Here is a 20,000-nt window from a genome sequence, read left to right on the forward strand (position 1 = left end):
TAATAAATGCTGTATATGTGCAGTTCATTATTAGTTCATGCTAACTAATGTAATTAACTAATGTTAACTAACGAACCTTATTGTAAAGTGTTACCATTTCATTTTACACATTTATATCAATTGTAATCATACAGTAAAAGCAAGAGTAAAAATGAAAGGGGAATGCAAATTCCTGTCTAACTCAACAACCACAAATAAGAAATGAACTAGTGAAGCATGATCTGTGTAATCTGGAATAAGTGAGAGGGTTATAATCATGTTGTGTAGAATGCAGATAGAAATAAGACAGGAGTCTTTACCTTCAACAAGATCTCCACGGTGAATATAGCGGTGAAGGCGTAGTCTAAATAACCAAGAACCTGCAACGTGACACACGAGAAACTCAACCAGGAATCCAGCGGACAGAGTCAGTTCAAGTCTATTTGATTTCTACAGCGCCTCTACAATCCTCACAGTTTCAAAGCGTTCATGTCTTTAAGCCCGTTTAAGTTAACAGACAAATGAAGAAATGCCATGTGAAGCGTCTTGTGAATTCCTGCTTATATGAAATAAGGAAACACTATTTCTATAGTCCACTTCAGACATTCTACTGACTAGAAGTAACTTTGCACATACACTACCAGTCAAACGTTTATTAATGTTTTTAAAAGAAGCCTCTTCTGCTCTTAAGGCTGCATTTATTTGATTAAAAATACAACAAAAACAGTCATATTGTAAAATATTATTACAATGTAAATCATCTGTTTTCTATGTGAATATACAGTAAAGTGTAATTTATTCCTGTGATCAAAGCTGAATTTTCAGCATCATTACTCCAGTCTTCAGTGTCACATGATCCTTCAGAAATCACTCTAATATGATAATTTGATGATCAATAAACATTTCTCAAAGTTAGTAGAATGTCTAAAGTGGACTATCGAAATCTGAAACCTGAAATAATCACTCTGTCAAATGTGATCATGAAGAAAATGAGGTAGTTCATGAATCTAACTGATGCTGCATGATTAGAAAAAACATCCATATAATTCTATTATTTGTGTATTTTATCCTATTAAAAAGCAGATGATATGGTGTTTTGACTGTAGGGTTTTTCTTGGTGGTCTTACGATGTTTCGGGCAGAGAAGTTTCGGATGGGGTCCTCGGCTGCCAGCGAGACCGAGCTCAGCATGATGAAGATGAGGATGAGGTTGGTGAAGATCTGATGATTGATGAGCCGATGGCACGCCACACGGATCCTGCGTCACACACCGACAACAGTGTGTGAGAATGAACAATGTGGAAAAGATGTCAAGCTCTCTCCATAAATGTGACCCTGGACCACAAGACCAGTCACATGGGTACATTTTTTTAATTTGAGATGTATTCACCATCTGAAAGCTGAATAAATACACTTTCCATTGATGTGTGGTCTGTTATGATAGGACAATATCTGGCTGAGATACAACTATTGAAAATCTGGAATCTGAGGGTGCAAAAAAATCCAAACATTGAGAAAATCTCCTTTAAAGTTGTTCATTTATGTTGGCGATTGTGCTGCATTCACTCACAGAAATACATGTTTTATATATTTACGGAAGGAAATTTACAAAATATCTTCATGGATCATGATCTTTGCTTAATATCCTAATGATTTTTGGCATAAAAGAAAAATCTATAATTTTGACCCATACAGTGTATTGTTGGCTATTGCCACAGATATACCCGTGCGACTCGTGATTGGTGACGTGATCCAGAGTCACATATGATGTCAAGCACACGTGCAAAAAATGTATAAATCTCCAGTGTATCATAAACACACCAGATTTAAACAGGTGGAAGTCAAGAATAATTACTTCAGTCTGTTCTTCAGCCTTGTGAAAAAGAAAGTGCTTAATTTTATTGAATGTGCACTAATGTTCTTCAAACATTTTAGACATATTTAAAAAAATAATAATACTTGCAGATAATGTAATATTAGTCAAATAAAATGTCACTTAAGTATACTTTTAGGGTATAGAGTTCACTTTAACACACTTCAATACACTTTTAAAAAAAGTGCACTTTGTAATGACAATTAAAAGGGTTCATTTTAAATCATTGTAGTTTTGATGTGTTGACTAACATACTAAAGCACATGAAAAGTATTATAATTTTAACTGTAGTGCATGGATATTACATTAAAAGTAAATATATTTTATAATCCCCCTGTGGTGAAAATCCAGCTTTTAATGTTGTTTATGTGTCTATGTGGAGTTTTTAATATGCTTTAAGACAAACCATGTGTAAATTCATAAGTCGACTCCATTGCTGAGTATTTCCTCCTTAAAACTGCAGTGAACCAAAGACAGTCTCAAAAACACGCTTTGAAATCGCTGGTGTTTCTGACGTCACAAACTACCTTGTAACCAATCAGATCAACGTGTGATCGTCAACCAGTGGATCTCTGAGCTGAGTGAGTGAGTGGAGGCGGGGCTCATTTGCATATTCATAGAACCGCGCATACTAAATGAGGCAAGGGTGTCGAGTTACATTCAAGATATTTTAAGGCATGGAGAATTTTTTTCAAGGAAAAAACTTTTAAATATGTATTTTTGGTGATCAAAGATGGGATTCAAGGGATAAAATTATTGACTACAGGGGACTTTAAATGTGCTAATTGCAACTAATTAAAAGTGCTAATTACAAATGTGTAATTACAAATATATTTAAATACATGACATACAAGTATCAAAAGAAATGACATTAAAGTATATTTTAGTTTGCCATAAATGTTTGTCAGCACATTTAGCAGTACACTTTAACCATATTTCAATGACAATACAATTATTTCATTGTGTGTAAAAGAGCAGCGTGAACATTCTGCTAAACATCTGGCCTTGTATCCACTGAAGAAACAAAGTGTTTTCAATCATAAACAAAGGCACTTAACTATTCTTAAAAGAAAATCTTCTTCTCTTTCTCTTTTTTTCTGCATTTTCACTTCTGCTGTAGATTGTGTACTAATTTAGCTTCCAATGAGAAATGAAAGACCTTTCACCTTTCAGCATGACAATGATTCAAAACACATCTAAATCAAGAAAAGAATGGCTTCGGCACAGAAAGATGAATGTTTTGGAAATGGCCCAACCAGAGTCTAGATCTAAATCTTATAGATGATGCACACGAGATGCCCTCGCAATTGAACAGATCTGGAACGTTTTTGCAAAGAAGAGTTATATTAATATAATATAAATATTCCCCAGTCGGGATGTGCATCTGATAGACTCCCGTCATACAGACTGAGTGCTGTAATAAACACGTATTAGTTTGGGGGGTGTACACTTATGCAGTTAGTTATTCCAAGTCTTTTTATTTAATTAAATTTTTTGTTTTTGTTTTTTGTTTGTTTTTTTAGTGTCATTGCATAGGTTTAAATTTTTAAATTAAATGTGCAAAAGTTCTGATATGATTTATCTTCATTTTTCATTTTTTTACAAAACAGAAACCAGCTGTTTTAACAGGGGTGTGCAGACTTACATCCACTGTATTTTAAACTTGGCATTGTGTACTATGAATATTGTTGGCTTTTTTGATAAATCGCTTGTGATGTTGCTCTGTTGCTTTGAATAAAAGTGTCTACTAAACGAATAAATGTAAATGTAACGACGGTCATGGTGGTTTGGAATGAGGGTGAGCAAAAGATGGCAGAATTCCCATTTCTGAGTGAACTATCCCTTTAAAGGGGTGGTTGATTATGATTTGACTTTTCTAACTTTAGTTAGTGTGTAATGTTGCTGTTTGAGCAGAAACAACATCTGCAAAGTTACAACGCTCAAAGTTCAAAGCAAAGGGAGATATTTACTTTTATAGAAATCACTAAGGACTACAACAAACGGCTGGTAGAGACTACAATGAGCTTCCTCACGGGTTAGTGACACAAACCCCAATATTTACATAAACCCCGCCCCCGGGAACGCGATTTATAGATTATCATGACAGAATATGCTAATCAATGACTAGAAGATAGTTAACTCCACATCAGAAACATAAATTCATCAACTATCCATTCAGAAATGTCCTGTTGTTCTACATGTTGTCACTTCTCGAGTCTCTCCATCATTGTCTGACTCCAGTTTGGACATAAAAGGCTAAAAGCTTTTGAAATGTTCAGTGTGAATGTGTGTGTGAGGTAGACAGAGCTGCTAACACACACACACACACACACACAAGCTCTTGAAGCTCCGCCCTCTGTGCCGGGAGCAGCAGCTCATTTGCATTTAAAGGGACACACACAAAAACACTGTGTTTTTGCTCACCCTCAAAAAGTGACAATTTTAACATGCTATAAAAAATGATCTGTGGGGTATTTTGAGCTAAAACTTCACACACACTCTGGGAACATCAGAGACTTATTTTACATCTTGTAAGAAGGTCATTATAGGACCCGTTTAAAGGTTTGTATAAGTGTGTGTGACATACGGGTTGGAGTTGCTCAAGATGAAGAAGGCGCTTCCCTCAGGGATCGGTGGAGTCTTTTCTCTGAGACTCAGCTCTGACGTCCTCTGAGGCCTCGGCCCCGACGGCACCACAGGCTCTTCTTCCTCATCCTCCTCTACACACACACACACACACACACAGTGATCAGCTGACTCAACTGAAGCTCAAGTGATGAGAGTAAATACTATTAGAGGTTCACCTAAAGAGTCAATCATTTCCTCGGCCTGATCCTGATCGGCCTCCTGATCACCAGACGCCTGCAACAAAAGCACATCAGTGATAGAGATAATGTCGAAACACAGCAAAAAAAAGTTCTTACTCTGTACTTTTGTCTTGTTTTCCAGTACAAATATCTAAACATTCTTAAAGTCCCACTGAAGTGTCTTGGATCGCACAGCTTTGTTTGATGTGTTGATGTAATCTCCACTGAAACAGGAAGCTAAGGCGGGACATATTGAATGGCTCCTCCCCCTTTTCAAATAGCCAATAGCGTTTCGTTTACAGACTGCGAGTCGTACTTGACAGCACCAATTCTATAGTGGATTCAATAGTGTTTAGTTTCCCTCACAGACTGGCAGCACCATGGAAGCGAATCGGAGCACTGATGAAACGTTGGATTTAATAGTAGAGTTGTGAATAAACTCTAGCCATTTCATTCTTAAACAATGTACAGTTGGAGAATGGAGTAAAACTCAAGCGTTTGAGCAACCGAACACACACTCAAACCCATATTGCCAGTGACAAGTCAACGGTCGCTTTGGTCAGGTGGTGTTTATAGCAGATGTCATAAAAATCCCTGATCCATTTCAGCGGAAGTGAGAGACTGTAAGTTTTGAACGCTTATATCTCCTAAATGTGAATTTTGTAATTGTTTTGGAACACAGCAGCTTATTCATAACCTTAAGGCTAACATATTCATACTAAAAGCTAAAAAACTTACATTTTGATTTCAGGGGGCCTTTAAATCAAGATACATTCTCTTGAGAAGCAAAATTACTTACTGAAAAAAATTATACAAATTAATTAAGTTTATGCTTAAAACAAAAAATATCTGCCAGTGGGGTCAGAAAAATCAACTTAATTCAAAGAAAAAAAAAAGAAAAAAAATCCTCATTGGACCTCATTGGCAGATATTTTTTCTTGTTTTAAGCATTAACTTACTTTGATACATTTTTCTTCATGCCTTAAGTCATTTTCCTTCTAAAGTTAAAGTATCTTGATTTAAGAATATTTCAATATTGTATAGTTTATAGTTTATAGTTCATAAACGCCAGAGGAGAACTGGCCCCCGACTGAGCCTGGGTTCTCCCAAGGTTTTTCTTTTCTCCATTAGGTCACCTGATGGAGTTTTTCGGTTCCTTGCCACTGTTGCCTTTGGCTTGCTCAGTTGGGGATATTTGGGATATTTAATTTAATTAATCAATCAACAATACTATTGATCAGCATTACCAAAAGTGGACGTTTTCCACTAGAAACAAACATTGATGTATTATTTTAATTTAATACTGTGAAGCTGCTTTGATACAATCTATGTTGTGAAAAGCGCTATATAAATAAACTTGACTTGACTTGACTTGTAATGTAAAACCTGTACTTGCAGATAACGTAATATTAATAAAATAAAAGGCTACTTAAGAGTTCAGTCACGTTAAAGGATGGTGATGATAAAGAAAGCAGATGGATATAATTTCAGTTGTTTTATAAAAATAAAAAAAGGTAATACAAATATTAACTAAAAACTCAAGAGTAGGAGAAAACGTAACAACGTAGGCAAGACAACAGAGGACACCGAAAAAGTGGAGGGTTTAAATACACAGAATAATGAGGAGTAAAACAAGACACTGGTGGGACTATTCAATCAACAAATGAGTAACCATAGAAACAAACAAGAAATGGGAACAAAGGAAACAAGACAAAAAACAAGGAGTCTAAACTATAAAAGTCCATGAAAACAGAACTCAACTGAACATATGAAGATATTTTAAGCATAAATTCACTTCATTTTGATATATTTTTCTGAACAAAATGCCTTAATAACATCTTAATATCACTTATTAAGTCATTGTCCAACTCAAGTAAATGTATCTTGATAAAAAAAGCGATATTTGTAATGGAAAACCAGACCAAACTATTATGTAAGAAAATATTTTTTTGCAGTCAGTCATCTGTTCATTATTACAAAATGATACAAAATGATAATGTTCAGATGACTTATTCCATGTCATGCATATAAATATCACTCACCTTAAAGTTTCCCTCGTCACCATCTCTCTTGAATATGCTCATACTCCTGCACAAAACACCGTCTGTATGTTAGCAGACATTAGTGCTCAGCGTGTGAATGAAACTCTCAGGTCATCAGACGAGTGTTACCTGCTCTTGTTCCTCTTGTTCCTCTTCTCCTCCTCTTTCTGGGCCGAGTTCAGGCTCTCAGCGTCTGCCAGGTTATCCACAGCAATGGCCAAGAACACATTCAGTAAGATGTCTGATCAGATGTGTTAAGAATGTGTTCTCTCTGAATCGATATTCATAAAACGAGAGATATATGTGTAGTTCTGCGTTACTGTGGCATCGAGTTCAACAAACCTCAGTCCTTGAGGAGTTTCCTTCAAACATCTGTGTCATTAAAACTGATGTGTCATTGTTCAACTAGCTGGTTAAAAACATGGGTAACACTTTATTTTACAGTGTCCTTGTTACATATGTTACATGTACTTACCATAGTAATAACAGTAAATTATGCATAATTACATGCAATTTATCCTCAACCAAATCCTAATCCTACCCTAACCCTATAGTAAGTACATGCTGTTAATTATTATTACTCAGTACTTAAATATATAATTACACTGTAACAATGACACCTTAAAATAAAGTGTAACCAAAACATGTCTTAAAGATTCTCCTCCTGGAGAGGATTGAATGTACAGTAGCAGTCCAAGAAGATGTCAGATACCTCTTTATATTACATGTTGTATACTGTGCATTTGAGTATTTGGTACGATGTATTTACTAAAGTCGTTCTGAAACTGATATAGGTTATAGGTATCTAGCTACTTTCAAGATGAAAACATTGAGTATCCATTCCAAGTCAATTTAACGTGAAGCAATCACGTTTGAAGGAAAAACCTGATAAATTGTGCTAAATCCAAATTAATTCTTTAAATAAAGTGAACCAAATTTTAAAAAATCATTTTTTGAGTGCACTTTAAATGTGCAAAAATTGTACCTTTAGATGTACAACAGTTTGGCATTGGCACAGTACCCTTAAATGACCATCTTTGTATTTTATTTACCCCTAAAAGATACATATTTACTACTCTAAATTATTAATACTAATTAATAATATTATTAATACTGTATTAATACCCACATATTCGGGGCATATAAGGACCAAAGTTGCCCCAATGCTCTTGTGAGAGGGTAAATAAATAAATAAATAAATAAATAAGGTCAGGTAAGGTAAGGTAAGGTAAGGTAAGGTAAGGTAAGGTAAGGTACATTTTTTGCAAATTTCTCTGACAGGGTAAGAACAATGTAACAACATGTAAATTGTTGGTAAAAGTAAAAAGTTGGTCCAGGTTCCCGTAATGCAACATGTACTTGTGATGTGTAAATCATTTCAAAATGAAACAATATGTGAAATAAAGATTTACGCTCAATTTGTCTCTCTTTTTAATATACACTACCGGTCAAAAGTTTAGAATTAAAGTTTTTCAAAAAGCATCATTTTTCCAGTCTTCAGTGTCACATGATTTTTCAGAAATCACTCTAATATGATGATTAGGATCATGTGACACTGAAGACTGGAGAAATTATGCCATTGCAGTAATACATTACATTCAAAATAGAAAATAGACTGTTATTTTAAAATGTAATAATATTTCACAACATTGCTGTTTTTACTGTATTTTTGAACAAATAAATAGACTGAAAAAACATTTTAAAAAATGGCGTTTGCCTTTGCTTCAATCACAACAGATCAGCAGAACAGCTTTAATTTTATTCTTTAGCATGATGCGCAATGTTAAATGCAGTTTTAATTTTAATTTAATTCAGTTTTTGTTAAATGCTGTTTTAACTGTATTTTTTAACAAATAAATAGACTGAAAAACATTTTAAAAATGTAATTATTCCAAACTTTTGACTGGTAGTGTTTGCCTTTGTTCAGTTACACAGTCTGAAGAAATCTTATACAGTGAGGACATGTGGTCATTTTTGTCATAAATGTGCTGAACACAAGGAAAGATACAGTTTCCACAGATGAAGAGGATGATGAAGTAGATGCACACGAGCATGCCTGAGGAAGAAGGTCCTCCATACGCCATGATCCCATCATACATCACTGTATTCCAGTCCTCACCCGTCAGGATCTGAGGCCAAACACATCAGAAAAATCAACGTATTCACAATTAAGTGTATTCAACACAGCATGCCATACAGTAGCTAGATGAATGTGCATGTGCTCCATCTAAAAGTGTTTCTTGAATAATTATACATGCTGCTTTTAAGTTCATGATCATGCTAATTTGGACAATAAATGATCATAAATGGTAATTTATGATTATCGTATTCATTCTTATACGTATTTGCAACGTATTCCATGGTACTTTAAAAGAATAGCACAGTACAATCAATCATACCATGGTAGATACACACACACACACACTCACCTGAAACACAGTCAGTAGGGCTTGAGGGAAGTTGTCAAAAGTGCTTCTTTTGGTAACGGTCTCGTCGAAGTTGAACTTTCCGCCGAAGAGCTGCATGCCGAGCAAACTGAAGATGATGATGAAGAGGAAGAGCAACAGCAGCAGAGATGCGATCGACTTCATGGAGTTTAACAGAGAAGCCACCAGATTACTCAGAGACGCCCAGTGACTGGAAACAGAGAGAGAATCAATACAATCAGCACCAAGTCAAGTCAAGTCACCTTCATTTATATAGTGCTTTTAATAATACAGATTGTTTCAAAGCAGCTTTACAGAGATAATAGGAATTAAAGTAACAGAGATTGCTTTGGCTCAGCATCTCTAGAATAAAGTTACTGTCCAGCTGAAGTTAGTTTTGATTGATTCACTTCCGTTGCAAAGATCATTAGTTATTAACTTAGGGGCCGCTTACACGACACCGTTTTCAACAGAAAACGTCTCGGTTACGTATGTAACCCTAGTTCCCTGAAGAGGGAACGAGACGCTGCGTCGAAACGCTGTGGGAACGCCTCTGCATGATTGCGGCACGCATGGAATCAGTCCAATGGCATGACGTAACGTCATAGGTGGGTGACGTCATCGACCAGGAAACCAGAAAGCACCCCTGAATCATAACAGCGTCAGCTTCTGATAGGCTGAAGGCAAGTCGATCACGGGCATGCCGGAAGTATGGGAGGACGACGCAGCGTCTCGATCCCTCTTCAGGGAACTAGGGTTACATACGTAACTGAGACGTTCGCTTTCAAGGGTCGAAACGCTGTGGGAACGCTAATACCCACGTCGCCATAAGAGCAAATGTCCGTCCGTGTGAAGTCAGAGTGCACATTCGGATGAAAGCACCTGCGCCCCTGAAGTGGAGCTGAAGTCAAGATCGTAGAACCTCACGAATGTGAGCCTGCCGCATCACAAACATCTTGTAGGGAAACTCCTGACAATAAAGCTTTAGAAGCAGCCATACTCCTAGTCGAGTGAGTTCGCACAGCCAAAGGTGAAAGCTGACCAACCGACTCGTAAGCAAGTGAGCCTCAACCACCCACTTGCTCATCCTCTGCTTAGATGCAGGACACCCCTTCCTGGGTGACCCAAAACAAACAAACAGTTGTTCAGATTTCCTCCACAGGGCAGCTCTATGGGCATAAGCATCTAGGGCCCTAACAGGGCAGAGCAGATTTAGTTTCTCTTAGTCTGATGTCAGAAAAGGAGGACAGAAAGCCTCCAGTACTATTGGTCTAACAATATTAGTAGGGACCTTTGGAACATAGCCTGGCCTAGGATGAAGCAAGGCCTTTACCATGCCAGGCGAGAATTCCAGGCACGAGGGAGAAACCGAAGGTGTTTGAATGTCTCCAATTCTTTTGAGAGATGAAATAGCAAGAAGAAGGTTTTTAGAGTAAGGTATTTCTCAGAAACTTCTTCAATGGGCTCGAACGGAGCTAGGGAGAGGCCTTCCAATACAATGGTCAAGTCCCATGTCGGCACCCTCATGCGGACTGCTGGCCTCAGCCTCAAAGTGCCAAGAAGGAAACGTGTTATTAATGGGTATCTCCCCAGAGAAACTCCACTCAAAGGGATATGGTAAGCAGCTAGTGCCGCCACGTACACCTTCAGTGTGGAGGGGGATAACCCTGCGGAGAAGCGCCCCTGCACGAACTCCAGCACTGCACCCACCGGGCAGTTAACCGGGTCCAACTGGTGCTCTCCACACCAGGAAGTGAATAATCTCCACTTCAAGGCATATAACTTCCTTGTGGATGGAGCTCTGGAGTAGATGATGGTCTCCACAACCTCGGTTGAGAGAGAGATCTGAACTTATGAGCTGGGCCCCCTCAGAGGCCAAGCCCACAGTTTCCACAGTTCTGGGTGGGGTTGAAGGATCGACCCACTCGCCTGAGAGAGTACTTCCCTCCTGATCGGAATCTCCAGAGGAGAGCCGTTGAGGAGAGACACTAGGTCCGCAAACCATACTCGGGCCGGCCAGAACGGGGCTACCAACAGTAGACTGACCCCGTCCCGGCGAACCCTTTCCAGAACTCCTGGGAGCAGAGCATTCGGGGGAAATGCATACAGACGTGACCTCAGCCACACCTGCACCATAGAGTCCAACCCCAGAGGGGATAGATGGCTGAGAGAGAACCACAGTGGACATTGTGATGTTTCCTTGGAAGCGAAAAGGTCGACCTCCGGCACGACCGAAGTTCTTTCATAGAAGCTCCATCACCTCAGGGTGGAGTCTCCATTCCTCGGGCCTCGGTCCCTGCCTCGACAGGATGTCTGACCCCTGATTTAGATACCCTGGGATATAAATCGCCCTCAATAAAAGTAGCTTCCCCTGGGCCCACAGTATTGATTTATGTAAGAGACCACAGATGTGTTGTCTGACCAAACAAGCACATGATGGCCCCCTCAGGTCTGGGAGGAAGTGTTTCAGAGCCTTGAACACCGCCAACATTTCTAGACAATTTATATGCCACGATAGATGATGGTCCTGCCACAGACCTTGGGCTGGGCGACCACTCATGATCGCCCCCCAACCCTTGAGGGAGTCATCCGTCATTAGTGTGACGCGACGACAAGGAGCTCCCTGCACGGGCCCTTGGGACAGGAACCAAGGTACTTTCCAAATGACAAAGGCACGAAGGCATCGCCGCGTGACCTTAATCATGCAGAGCGGGTTTCCCCTCGGGGAGAACCCCTTGGTCCTCAGCCACCACTGCAACGGTCTCATGTACAACAGGCTGCAAGGTATAACGTTGGACGCTGCTGCCATCAGACCTAACAGTCTCTGAAACTGCTTTACAGTGAGCGGCTGGCCTAGATTCACTTGTTTCACGGCTGAGAGAATCGAAGCAATACGACCAGGAGACAGTCGTGCCTGCATCGTCATCGAATCCCATACCACACCCAGAAAAGTGGTCCTCTATAGTGGAGATAGCACACTTTTGTTGGTATTCAACCTCAACCCCAACTTTTTGATGTGAGCCAGAACATCTCAATTCTGAACCATCTGATGCTCCGATTGAGCTAGAATCAACCAATCGTCGATATAGTTCAGTACACGAATGCCCTGGAGTCGCAGCGGAGCCAGAGCTGCGTCCATACACTTCGTGAACGTACGGGGTGACAAGGCTAGGCCGAAAAGAAGAACACGAGATTGGTAAGCTTCGCCCCTGAAAGTAAACCTCAGGAACTTCCTGTGTTGTGGAAGGATGGATACATGGAAGAACGCGTCCTTTAGATCTATCGTGACAAACCAGTCCACGGATCTGATTTGTGACTCGATCTGCTTGAGAGTGAGCATTTTGAATTTGAGCTTCCCTACTGAGCGATTTAACAGGCGCAGATCTAAAATTGGACGCAACTCCCCATCCTCCTTTGGGACAATGAAGTACCGGCTGTAATACCCAGACTCCCTACTGGGAGGAGGAACCCGTTCTATAGCCTCCTTTTGCAGAAGAGCTTTTACCTCTTGTTCCATTATCAGAGCCTGCTCGGGGCCCACCACTGTGGGCAGGACCCCTATGAATCGTGGTGGATGAGACCTGAACTGAATAGCGTAAGCGTTTTCGATCATCTGCAGGACCCACTGAAATATATTTGGAAGACCTTTCCACTCTGCCAGAAAATCTACTACGGGTACCAGTCTCTCGAGACTGGCCTCTAGAGTATTTCGAGCAGCAGACACAGTGCCCTGTAACGGCGCACCGGCAGGGAATAACTGGTCTGACTGCTCTAGGCCCCTCCTCGGAGGGAGCAAGCGTCCCTCAGAAAAATGATCGCTGGGACCCTCTACGCCCCGGCATAAAGGTGGGGTTGGCAGAACGGTCCCCTGAGGGCACAGAGAGAGAACAGGCACCGTATAATGAGGTGAAGTTTTCTCTTGGTGGGGACTACCCTCAGAAGCCTGACGCGAGTGGCGTCAGGACTTCCTCTTAGACAAAGCCTTCTTCGCAACAATAACGGTCCTCAGATCCGTTTTGCCCTTGGAGGACTTTGCCTGAGAGCGCCGCGCCACGCCACATCCCATTCTTTTTGTGGGGGAGCGCGGGACGCAACACTCTGTTTTTGCTGCGCCCGGTGTGAGGAGCTGGTCGACAGCCAGGACTGCTCCCGCCCAGCAGTCCGAGACATGAACGCGGAGTGGCAGGAATTTCTGGAACACTGGCACCTGCTTTCTTTTTATTCTTGAAACCTATCGATGACAGTATTTACTGAGTCACCAAATAGGCCAGCAGGGGAAAGCGGGGCATCCAGAAGGAACATTTTTCTCTTTCTTTCATTCCTGAGAGGCTCAGCCAAAGATGTCTCTCCATGGCCACCAGGGCTGCCATAGAACGGCCCACTGACTTGGCCGTCTCCGTGGTGGCACGGAGAGATAAATCTGCCGCCTGACGTAATTCGCAAATCACGTCAGTCAGTGCTGACCTCCTCACTCTCGCTCATGTCTTTCAGTAGGTCAACCTGGTATGCCTGCAGTATGGATATTGTGTGCAAGCACGCCACGGCCTGACCTGTCGCCGAATAAGCTTTACCCACCAAAGCCAAAGTGTTTCTGTGTGGCTTGGAGGGTAATGTCGGTGCTTTAAAGGACGATGCCGACTCAGGAGAGAGATGGCTTGCAAGCGTCTCTTCAGCACTGGGCCTCGCCCCATAACCGTGCTGTCTAGACCCATGTATATTGGAATATGTAGATGTCCTTTTTCCAGGACTTTGACACCTCGGTGTGGAGGTCTGGAAAAAACGGCAAGCACCGGCGCGGAGGCTGCATTGGGAAGGCAGAAAGCGTTCATCTAGTTTGCTTTTCTGCCTTGATTCTTGCTTATCCGCAGGCCACTCGATGCTTAATTTCTCTACAGTACGAGTTAGCACCTCCACTAGCTCCTCACATGCAGGAGACCGAATCTTCAGTATCTCCTGTACCGATACTAACAACATACAGCTCCTCAGAACTGGATAATTGCAGTATCGGGGCCTCAGCCTGGGCAGAAGAAACCGCAGAGCGTGCTTCCAAACCCTGAACTGAGGCACTGGATCTAACAGGTGAAGGCTGAGAAAGGGCTGGGCCTGTCTCAAACCCCTCTGTTAGATCCATTTGCGAACGCAAACCTTAAAATACGTTCCAAGGTGCAAGCCTTGAAAAATTTTGTAAACAAAAAAAAAACATTTTAGTTATTCATCACATAAAACAAAATGTGTTACAACAATTAAAACAGAACTTCTTATTGGCAAGCACTTAACTACAGTTTTTTTTTCAAATGCTTACACACAAAATCCTTATTGTCACACAATTTCTGAAACCTGACACTCAAACACCAGAAACACACACCAAATCTGTAAAACCATACACTAATTCTCGGCCTTCGACTCAGTTTTCAGTTTGGGGTTTTTTGGACTGTGTAATACTGTATTCACAACCACAAATGCTTACAGTAACAAAAAAAAAATAGTTTGGTTTCAATCTTGCGTTCGTGTTTACCGTGAATTTTTCAACATCTCTCTGCCAATTACTTTCAATCTTGTACAGAAATGTACATAGAAGCTTATGAAAGAAGAGCTTTAGGTTTTGAATATGTGTGTATATGATATATCCAAAAATATAATATTATGGCAAAGGTGTTTGCAACATTAGACACATGTTTGCTTTTGAGATGTGTGTGATATTTTGAATGCAGAGCTTCATTTTGCAAGAGATATGAGGCATTTTGCATTTTGTGTGTGCAATTCTTGGATCTGTGTGTAAAGTAGCTCTCTGTCCTACTTTGTTTCGTAATCTTGCTTACTTTTGTAAATGCAATTAAGAGAAACAAATAAGTTTAATGCCAGAGTCTGGCAAAGACAATATGTGACCCATCTGAAAGCTGAATAAATAAGCTTTCCATTGATGTATGGTTTGTTAGGATAGGGGTACGAGATACAACTATTGAAAATCTGGAATCTGAGGGTGCAAACATTGAGAAAATCTCCTTTAAAGATGTCCATTTATGTTTACGATTTTGCTGCATTCACTCACAATTTTTTTATATATACATTTACAGTAGGAAATTTACAAAATATCTTCATGGATCATGATCTTTGCTGAATATCCTAATGATTTTTGGCATAAAAGAAAAATCGATAATTTTGACCCATACAATGTATTGTTGGCTGTTGCCACAAATATACCCGTGCGACTTGTGACTGGTGACGTGATCCAGGGTCACATATAGTCGTCAGTAATTACAGCATGATATGAAGGCATCTGATCATGTGAGTTGTCTCTCACCGTGTGACTTTAAAGATCCTGAGGAGTCGAACGCAGCGAAACACAGAGATGCCGAGCGGAGACATGATCTCAAACTCCACGAGGATCGTCTCCACAATGCCTCCGCAAACCACGAAGCAGTCGAAGCGGTTGAAGAGCGACACGAAGTATGCCTGAAGCCCCAGACTGTACATTTTTATCAGCATCTCACATGTGAACAGGGCTAACAACACCTTATTCGCCACATCTGCAGACAAACACATCACAACAAAACAAGCGGTCAGTTCTGACAAAATTGTCATCATTGTTGTCAGTAATCAAGCTTTACTCAGTTTTGTTCTGACAAACAAAGGTGTGTAAAGCAGTGGTGTTCTGATATGGGGAGTACAAGTCATCAGTTTTATGTTTAATGCTTATTTTAATGTAAATTCATGTTACACTTACACCTAATGTGACACATTTTTCAAAGATAATAAACAAACATCACTTACACTATCAAGAAAACAACAAACAATAAAATTCTATTTTGTACAAGTTAATAGTTTTAAGCATTTTTACATTTATGCCAAAATAATAACTATATGAGCACATTATTAAATTTGATATTTCATGGATATTTTATTTGTTAATTTTCAACTTACATTCAACTTACATATATCAGTTTATACAATGGTCTGTATAAATACTCAATTCTGATTGGCTAGAAGATGTGCACTATAATCGTTTAATGCACAAGTGGTTCCAGTCAGTTTAATCACTGTTCTATATTAATGCGCTGCTTTCATTGAAACGCGTGCGCGCACACACACACACACACACACACACACACACACACACACTCTCTCTCAGCTAGCTGTGCATTAAAAAATTTAAATGCACGTTGGATGGTTCTTTGCCTCCATGTTGTGCATTAAAAGCTCCGTAAACACTGCGAGTGTACCTAACTTATTGCTCACTAAAAAACATCATCTAATCATTTCAAGTTTGATTTTGACATGACAAAGAGGCAGTGGTGGAATGTAACGAAGTAAAAATACTTCGTTACTTTACTTAAGTACATTTTTCACGTATCTGTACTTTACTTAAGTAGAATCAATAGTGCATACTTTTGACTTTTACTTCGTTACTTTTTGCAGCAATTATTATACTTTCTACTCCACTACATTTCTACAACGTTTCGTTACATTTTCGTTACATTTTCTGATCAGTTTTCCCCTTGCCAAAACAGGGATTGAAAAAAATCTCCATGTTTTCGCTGCTGACGCGTTCATGTAACATGTAACTGTGGCGCTGCCAATAAAGCACCTAAAAGCTGTCACAAAGAACCGGCAAAAGTAATGATTATGAATATGTAAAATATAACAGGGAGACATTTTAATTGTTTATTAATAAAAAAGTGTTTCCTGCTGTGTCATTGTCGGCAGCAAAGATGAAGTTGACTATGCTGACGCGCGATCTTTGCAGTGAAGTGAACGCGCCAGAAAGAAATGCACATTTCATAAGGATTACATGCAGAGAACAGTCTGTTTTCTTTCGTTTTGAATTGTTCTGTTTAAAAGTACACATTTCAAGCTTTCTATATATATATATACGTCTGTGAGGCAAGTACAGACCTGAGTTTCGGTTCATGCGTTTCACCAGTGGCCTACACGCGCCCGCGCCTCCGTGTCCTGATTATCTATTGTCTGCTGCTATTTACTTATTTATTAAATCCAGGCAAATGGTTGATGAAACACTGATTAAAATTAAGATACAATTAATACAAAACGAAATTCACTTTAAAGAAGGGCTTTCTGTACTGTTTGAGGTCTCTGTGAACGTTTTAAAGCAGTATTTTAGTGCCGCTTTCAGAGCGCAGATAATGTTGGGAGAACTGACACGTCCGTAACATTGTTTTTTCCTCATAAATGTGAACACAAAAAATAAAATGAATATTTTATGTTCTGTGGAGAGCCAACCCTTCTTCATCCGGTGGGTAGCCTATATTACTTTTGGTTTGCGCAGTGAAATTCACCGAATTACTAAAAAATATTTTGCCACCTAAAAGTTAAAGATTTTTTTGTGTGTCACGTCCGTTACGGATTTATATTTCCCTCATATTAAATATAAAACGCATGTGTCTGTAGTAGACTAATATTTTTCTAATGTCTGGACTTCTTTATTAAGGGAGTAGGGAGTATGGATATATAAACAGTTTCGTATTAAATGCATTTTCTGAGAATTTACATTTCAAGTTTTTACTGCAATTGTCATGTCCATAACGCTGGGATTGCCCAATTTTAAAGAATTTATCCTCAGCTAGTTTTGTGGTATAGATCTACGTATTGTATAATGTTATCTTTAAATAAGGGGTGTGTAGCGATTCAGCCTTCTCACACTCACCGCGACACAGGTTCGTGGATCCGAGTGTCGTGATTTCGGTTTCATATTGCATATTGTTACAGCCTTAATTATTAGAATATAGACATTAAGAGAATAAATTGTTATGCAAGTACTTTTACTTTTAATACTTAAAGTACATTTAAAATCAGGTACTTTTTACTTTTTACTTAAGTAAGGTTTTCATTGTGGTACTTTTACTTTTACTAAAGTAAATAAGTCTCTGGTTATTTGTACTTTTACTTAAGTACTGAGATTCAGTACTTCCTCCACCACTGCAAAGAGGTAATATCTATGTGGATGAGTTATTTACCTACTTTTACCACCATAAACACAATTCTTTTTTAATTCAGACTGATTTGTGGATACAAGCCTCTCCTTACGTGACCTGGGGTGTGTTAAAACTCAATGACTGCTGTAACTTTAACCAAAGGACAGTGTGACTTTAGAAAGAAAAACGGTAACACTTTACAATAAGGCTCATTACTTAACATTACTTAATGTATTAACTAACATGAACTAACCATGAGCAATACATTAGTTGCTGTATTAGTTCATCTTTGTTAACGTTAGTTAATAAAAATACAGCTGTTCATTGTTAGTTCATGTTAGTTCACAGTGCATTAACTAATGTTAACAAGATTTTAATAATGTATTAGTAAATGTTGAAATGAATATATGATTAATAAATGCTGTAGAAGTATTGTTCATTCTTAGTTCATGTTAACTAAGGTAGTAAACTAATAAACCAAAAAAATGGGTATTTGTGTAGTTTTATTTTCGTACTGTGTTTAGTTTTTTGGAGGAGGAGGAGTCACTGCCCTCAGTGTGTAAAGCAAAATTGGTTTCAGTGAGTGTGTGTGTTCCTCACCCTGGACCTCTGTGAGCCAGTCGGCCTGGTTATAATGCTCGGATGATATCGTGAGTGTGTTGAGGAACACCAGCAGAATCACCAGCCAGTAGAAGACGGTGGATTTCACCACAGCTCGGCACTTTCTGCGACAAAACCTGTTCCAGCGACGCCAGCGGCTGCAGAGAACACGTGATCGACCAGTGAGTGAAACATCGAGCTGTGATTTAATGAGATGCAACGCCCATGAATGTGTTAATTTCAAACACAACACAAACAGCAAGCATCGAAGCGCAAGAGCACATACACACCGACATGCAACATGATGAGGTGAAATGACATCAATAAGACAACAGCAAACACACATGCTGACGTCAGCTCTGAACACACACTGAGCCACTGACCTGAACTTCGACTTTGACAATTTCTGACTGAAAAAAGTGAAAGAAATGGCATCACTTCATGCCACGCTACAAGCTGACGAAAAACTTCTGTGACAACTGGTTAATATTTCAATAAAGATACAAGAGCTGGGAGTTTGTGCATTGCAGATACAAAAGAAAAACTAGATGTAAAATTGCATTGCTTACCAGACACGTCCACAGCAGAAGATTTTCTCGTTCTCTTCTGGGTTCTCCGTGTTCACAGATTCGTTCTCACTTATGGGGACACTTGCTGCAGAGACACAAGACATGCACACATGAGTACAAGAGAGCCTTTTACACTACTGTAATGCAGAGGGACTGACAAGCCATCTAACACTGGAAAGATCTGAGTTTACATCGTTTTTAATACAGACTTTTTTCATTTTTTTCATTGTATGGTGCTTGTGTCCACACACTGCAAAGACACATTTATATGCAAACACCATATAAAAGTGAATTTTTGCATCCGATGAGCCCTTTAAGAAGCACCCTGTCTCACTCAAACCTGGACGAACTGAGTGCTGGTCACACAAAGCTTACTGACAAGTTATCATCCAATGTCATGGCAAATAGGCTTTCCAACTAATGTAAATCAATATTTACATAGTACAATAGTAGTGGATTTATCTCTTCTACACGTGTCCTGCAAAATCACATCTACATCCTGCAACAGAGCAATAACCAGGTCTTCACCCTAACCGGTAGTTTGGGACAGGGACAAGTAATGTCTAAGGCAGCATCCATTTAATAAATCAAATCATATACATTGAATATATTGTTATTATTATTGCATTCTGTTTTATATTAGTGCAAAGAAAATACTTTTTGTTGTCATTTACACTTGTGTAATAGTATCTATCGCCATTTGCACTTACTGATAAAGAACGCCTGGACACAATTACAAGTGTAAATAGCAGGAAACAGTGAGCGGAGACCAAAC

At 39.5% G+C, this 20,000-nt stretch overlaps 1 protein-coding gene across 8 annotated transcripts in view; it reads right to left on the reverse strand.

The window, feature by feature from the left end:
- The window catches only part of cacna1db (calcium channel, voltage-dependent, L type, alpha 1D subunit, b), an 84,660-nt gene that overhangs the window by 29,665 nt on the left and 34,995 nt on the right, over positions 1-20,000 (reverse strand). For 4 of the 8 annotated variants that reach the window (XM_084087059.1, XM_084087053.1, XM_084087056.1 and 1 more), the window contains 12 exons: positions 19,226-19,310; positions 19,040-19,066; positions 18,657-18,814; positions 15,428-15,653; positions 9,130-9,337; positions 8,709-8,829; positions 6,830-6,941; positions 6,701-6,746; positions 4,656-4,713; positions 4,439-4,571; positions 1,107-1,236; positions 300-359 (listed from right to left, as the gene is read on the reverse strand). In XM_084087059.1, coding sequence (XP_083943185.1) covers positions 300-359; positions 1,107-1,236; positions 4,439-4,571; positions 4,656-4,713; positions 6,701-6,746; positions 6,830-6,941; positions 8,709-8,829; positions 9,130-9,337; positions 15,428-15,653; positions 18,657-18,814; positions 19,040-19,066; positions 19,226-19,310 — 1,364 coding nt within the window. The remainder of the gene's footprint in view (positions 1-299; positions 360-1,106; positions 1,237-4,438; positions 4,572-4,655; positions 4,714-6,700; positions 6,747-6,829; positions 6,942-8,708; positions 8,830-9,129; positions 9,338-15,427; positions 15,654-18,656; positions 18,815-19,039; positions 19,067-19,225; positions 19,311-20,000) is intronic. The other 4 variants (XM_084087058.1, XM_084087057.1, XM_084087055.1 and 1 more) reach the window with 1 other exon arrangement.

The sequence above is a fragment of the Abramis brama genome, assembly GCF_963993115.1.
Source record: "Abramis brama genome assembly, chromosome: 16".
NCBI lineage: Eukaryota > Metazoa > Chordata > Actinopteri > Cypriniformes > Leuciscidae > Abramis > Abramis brama.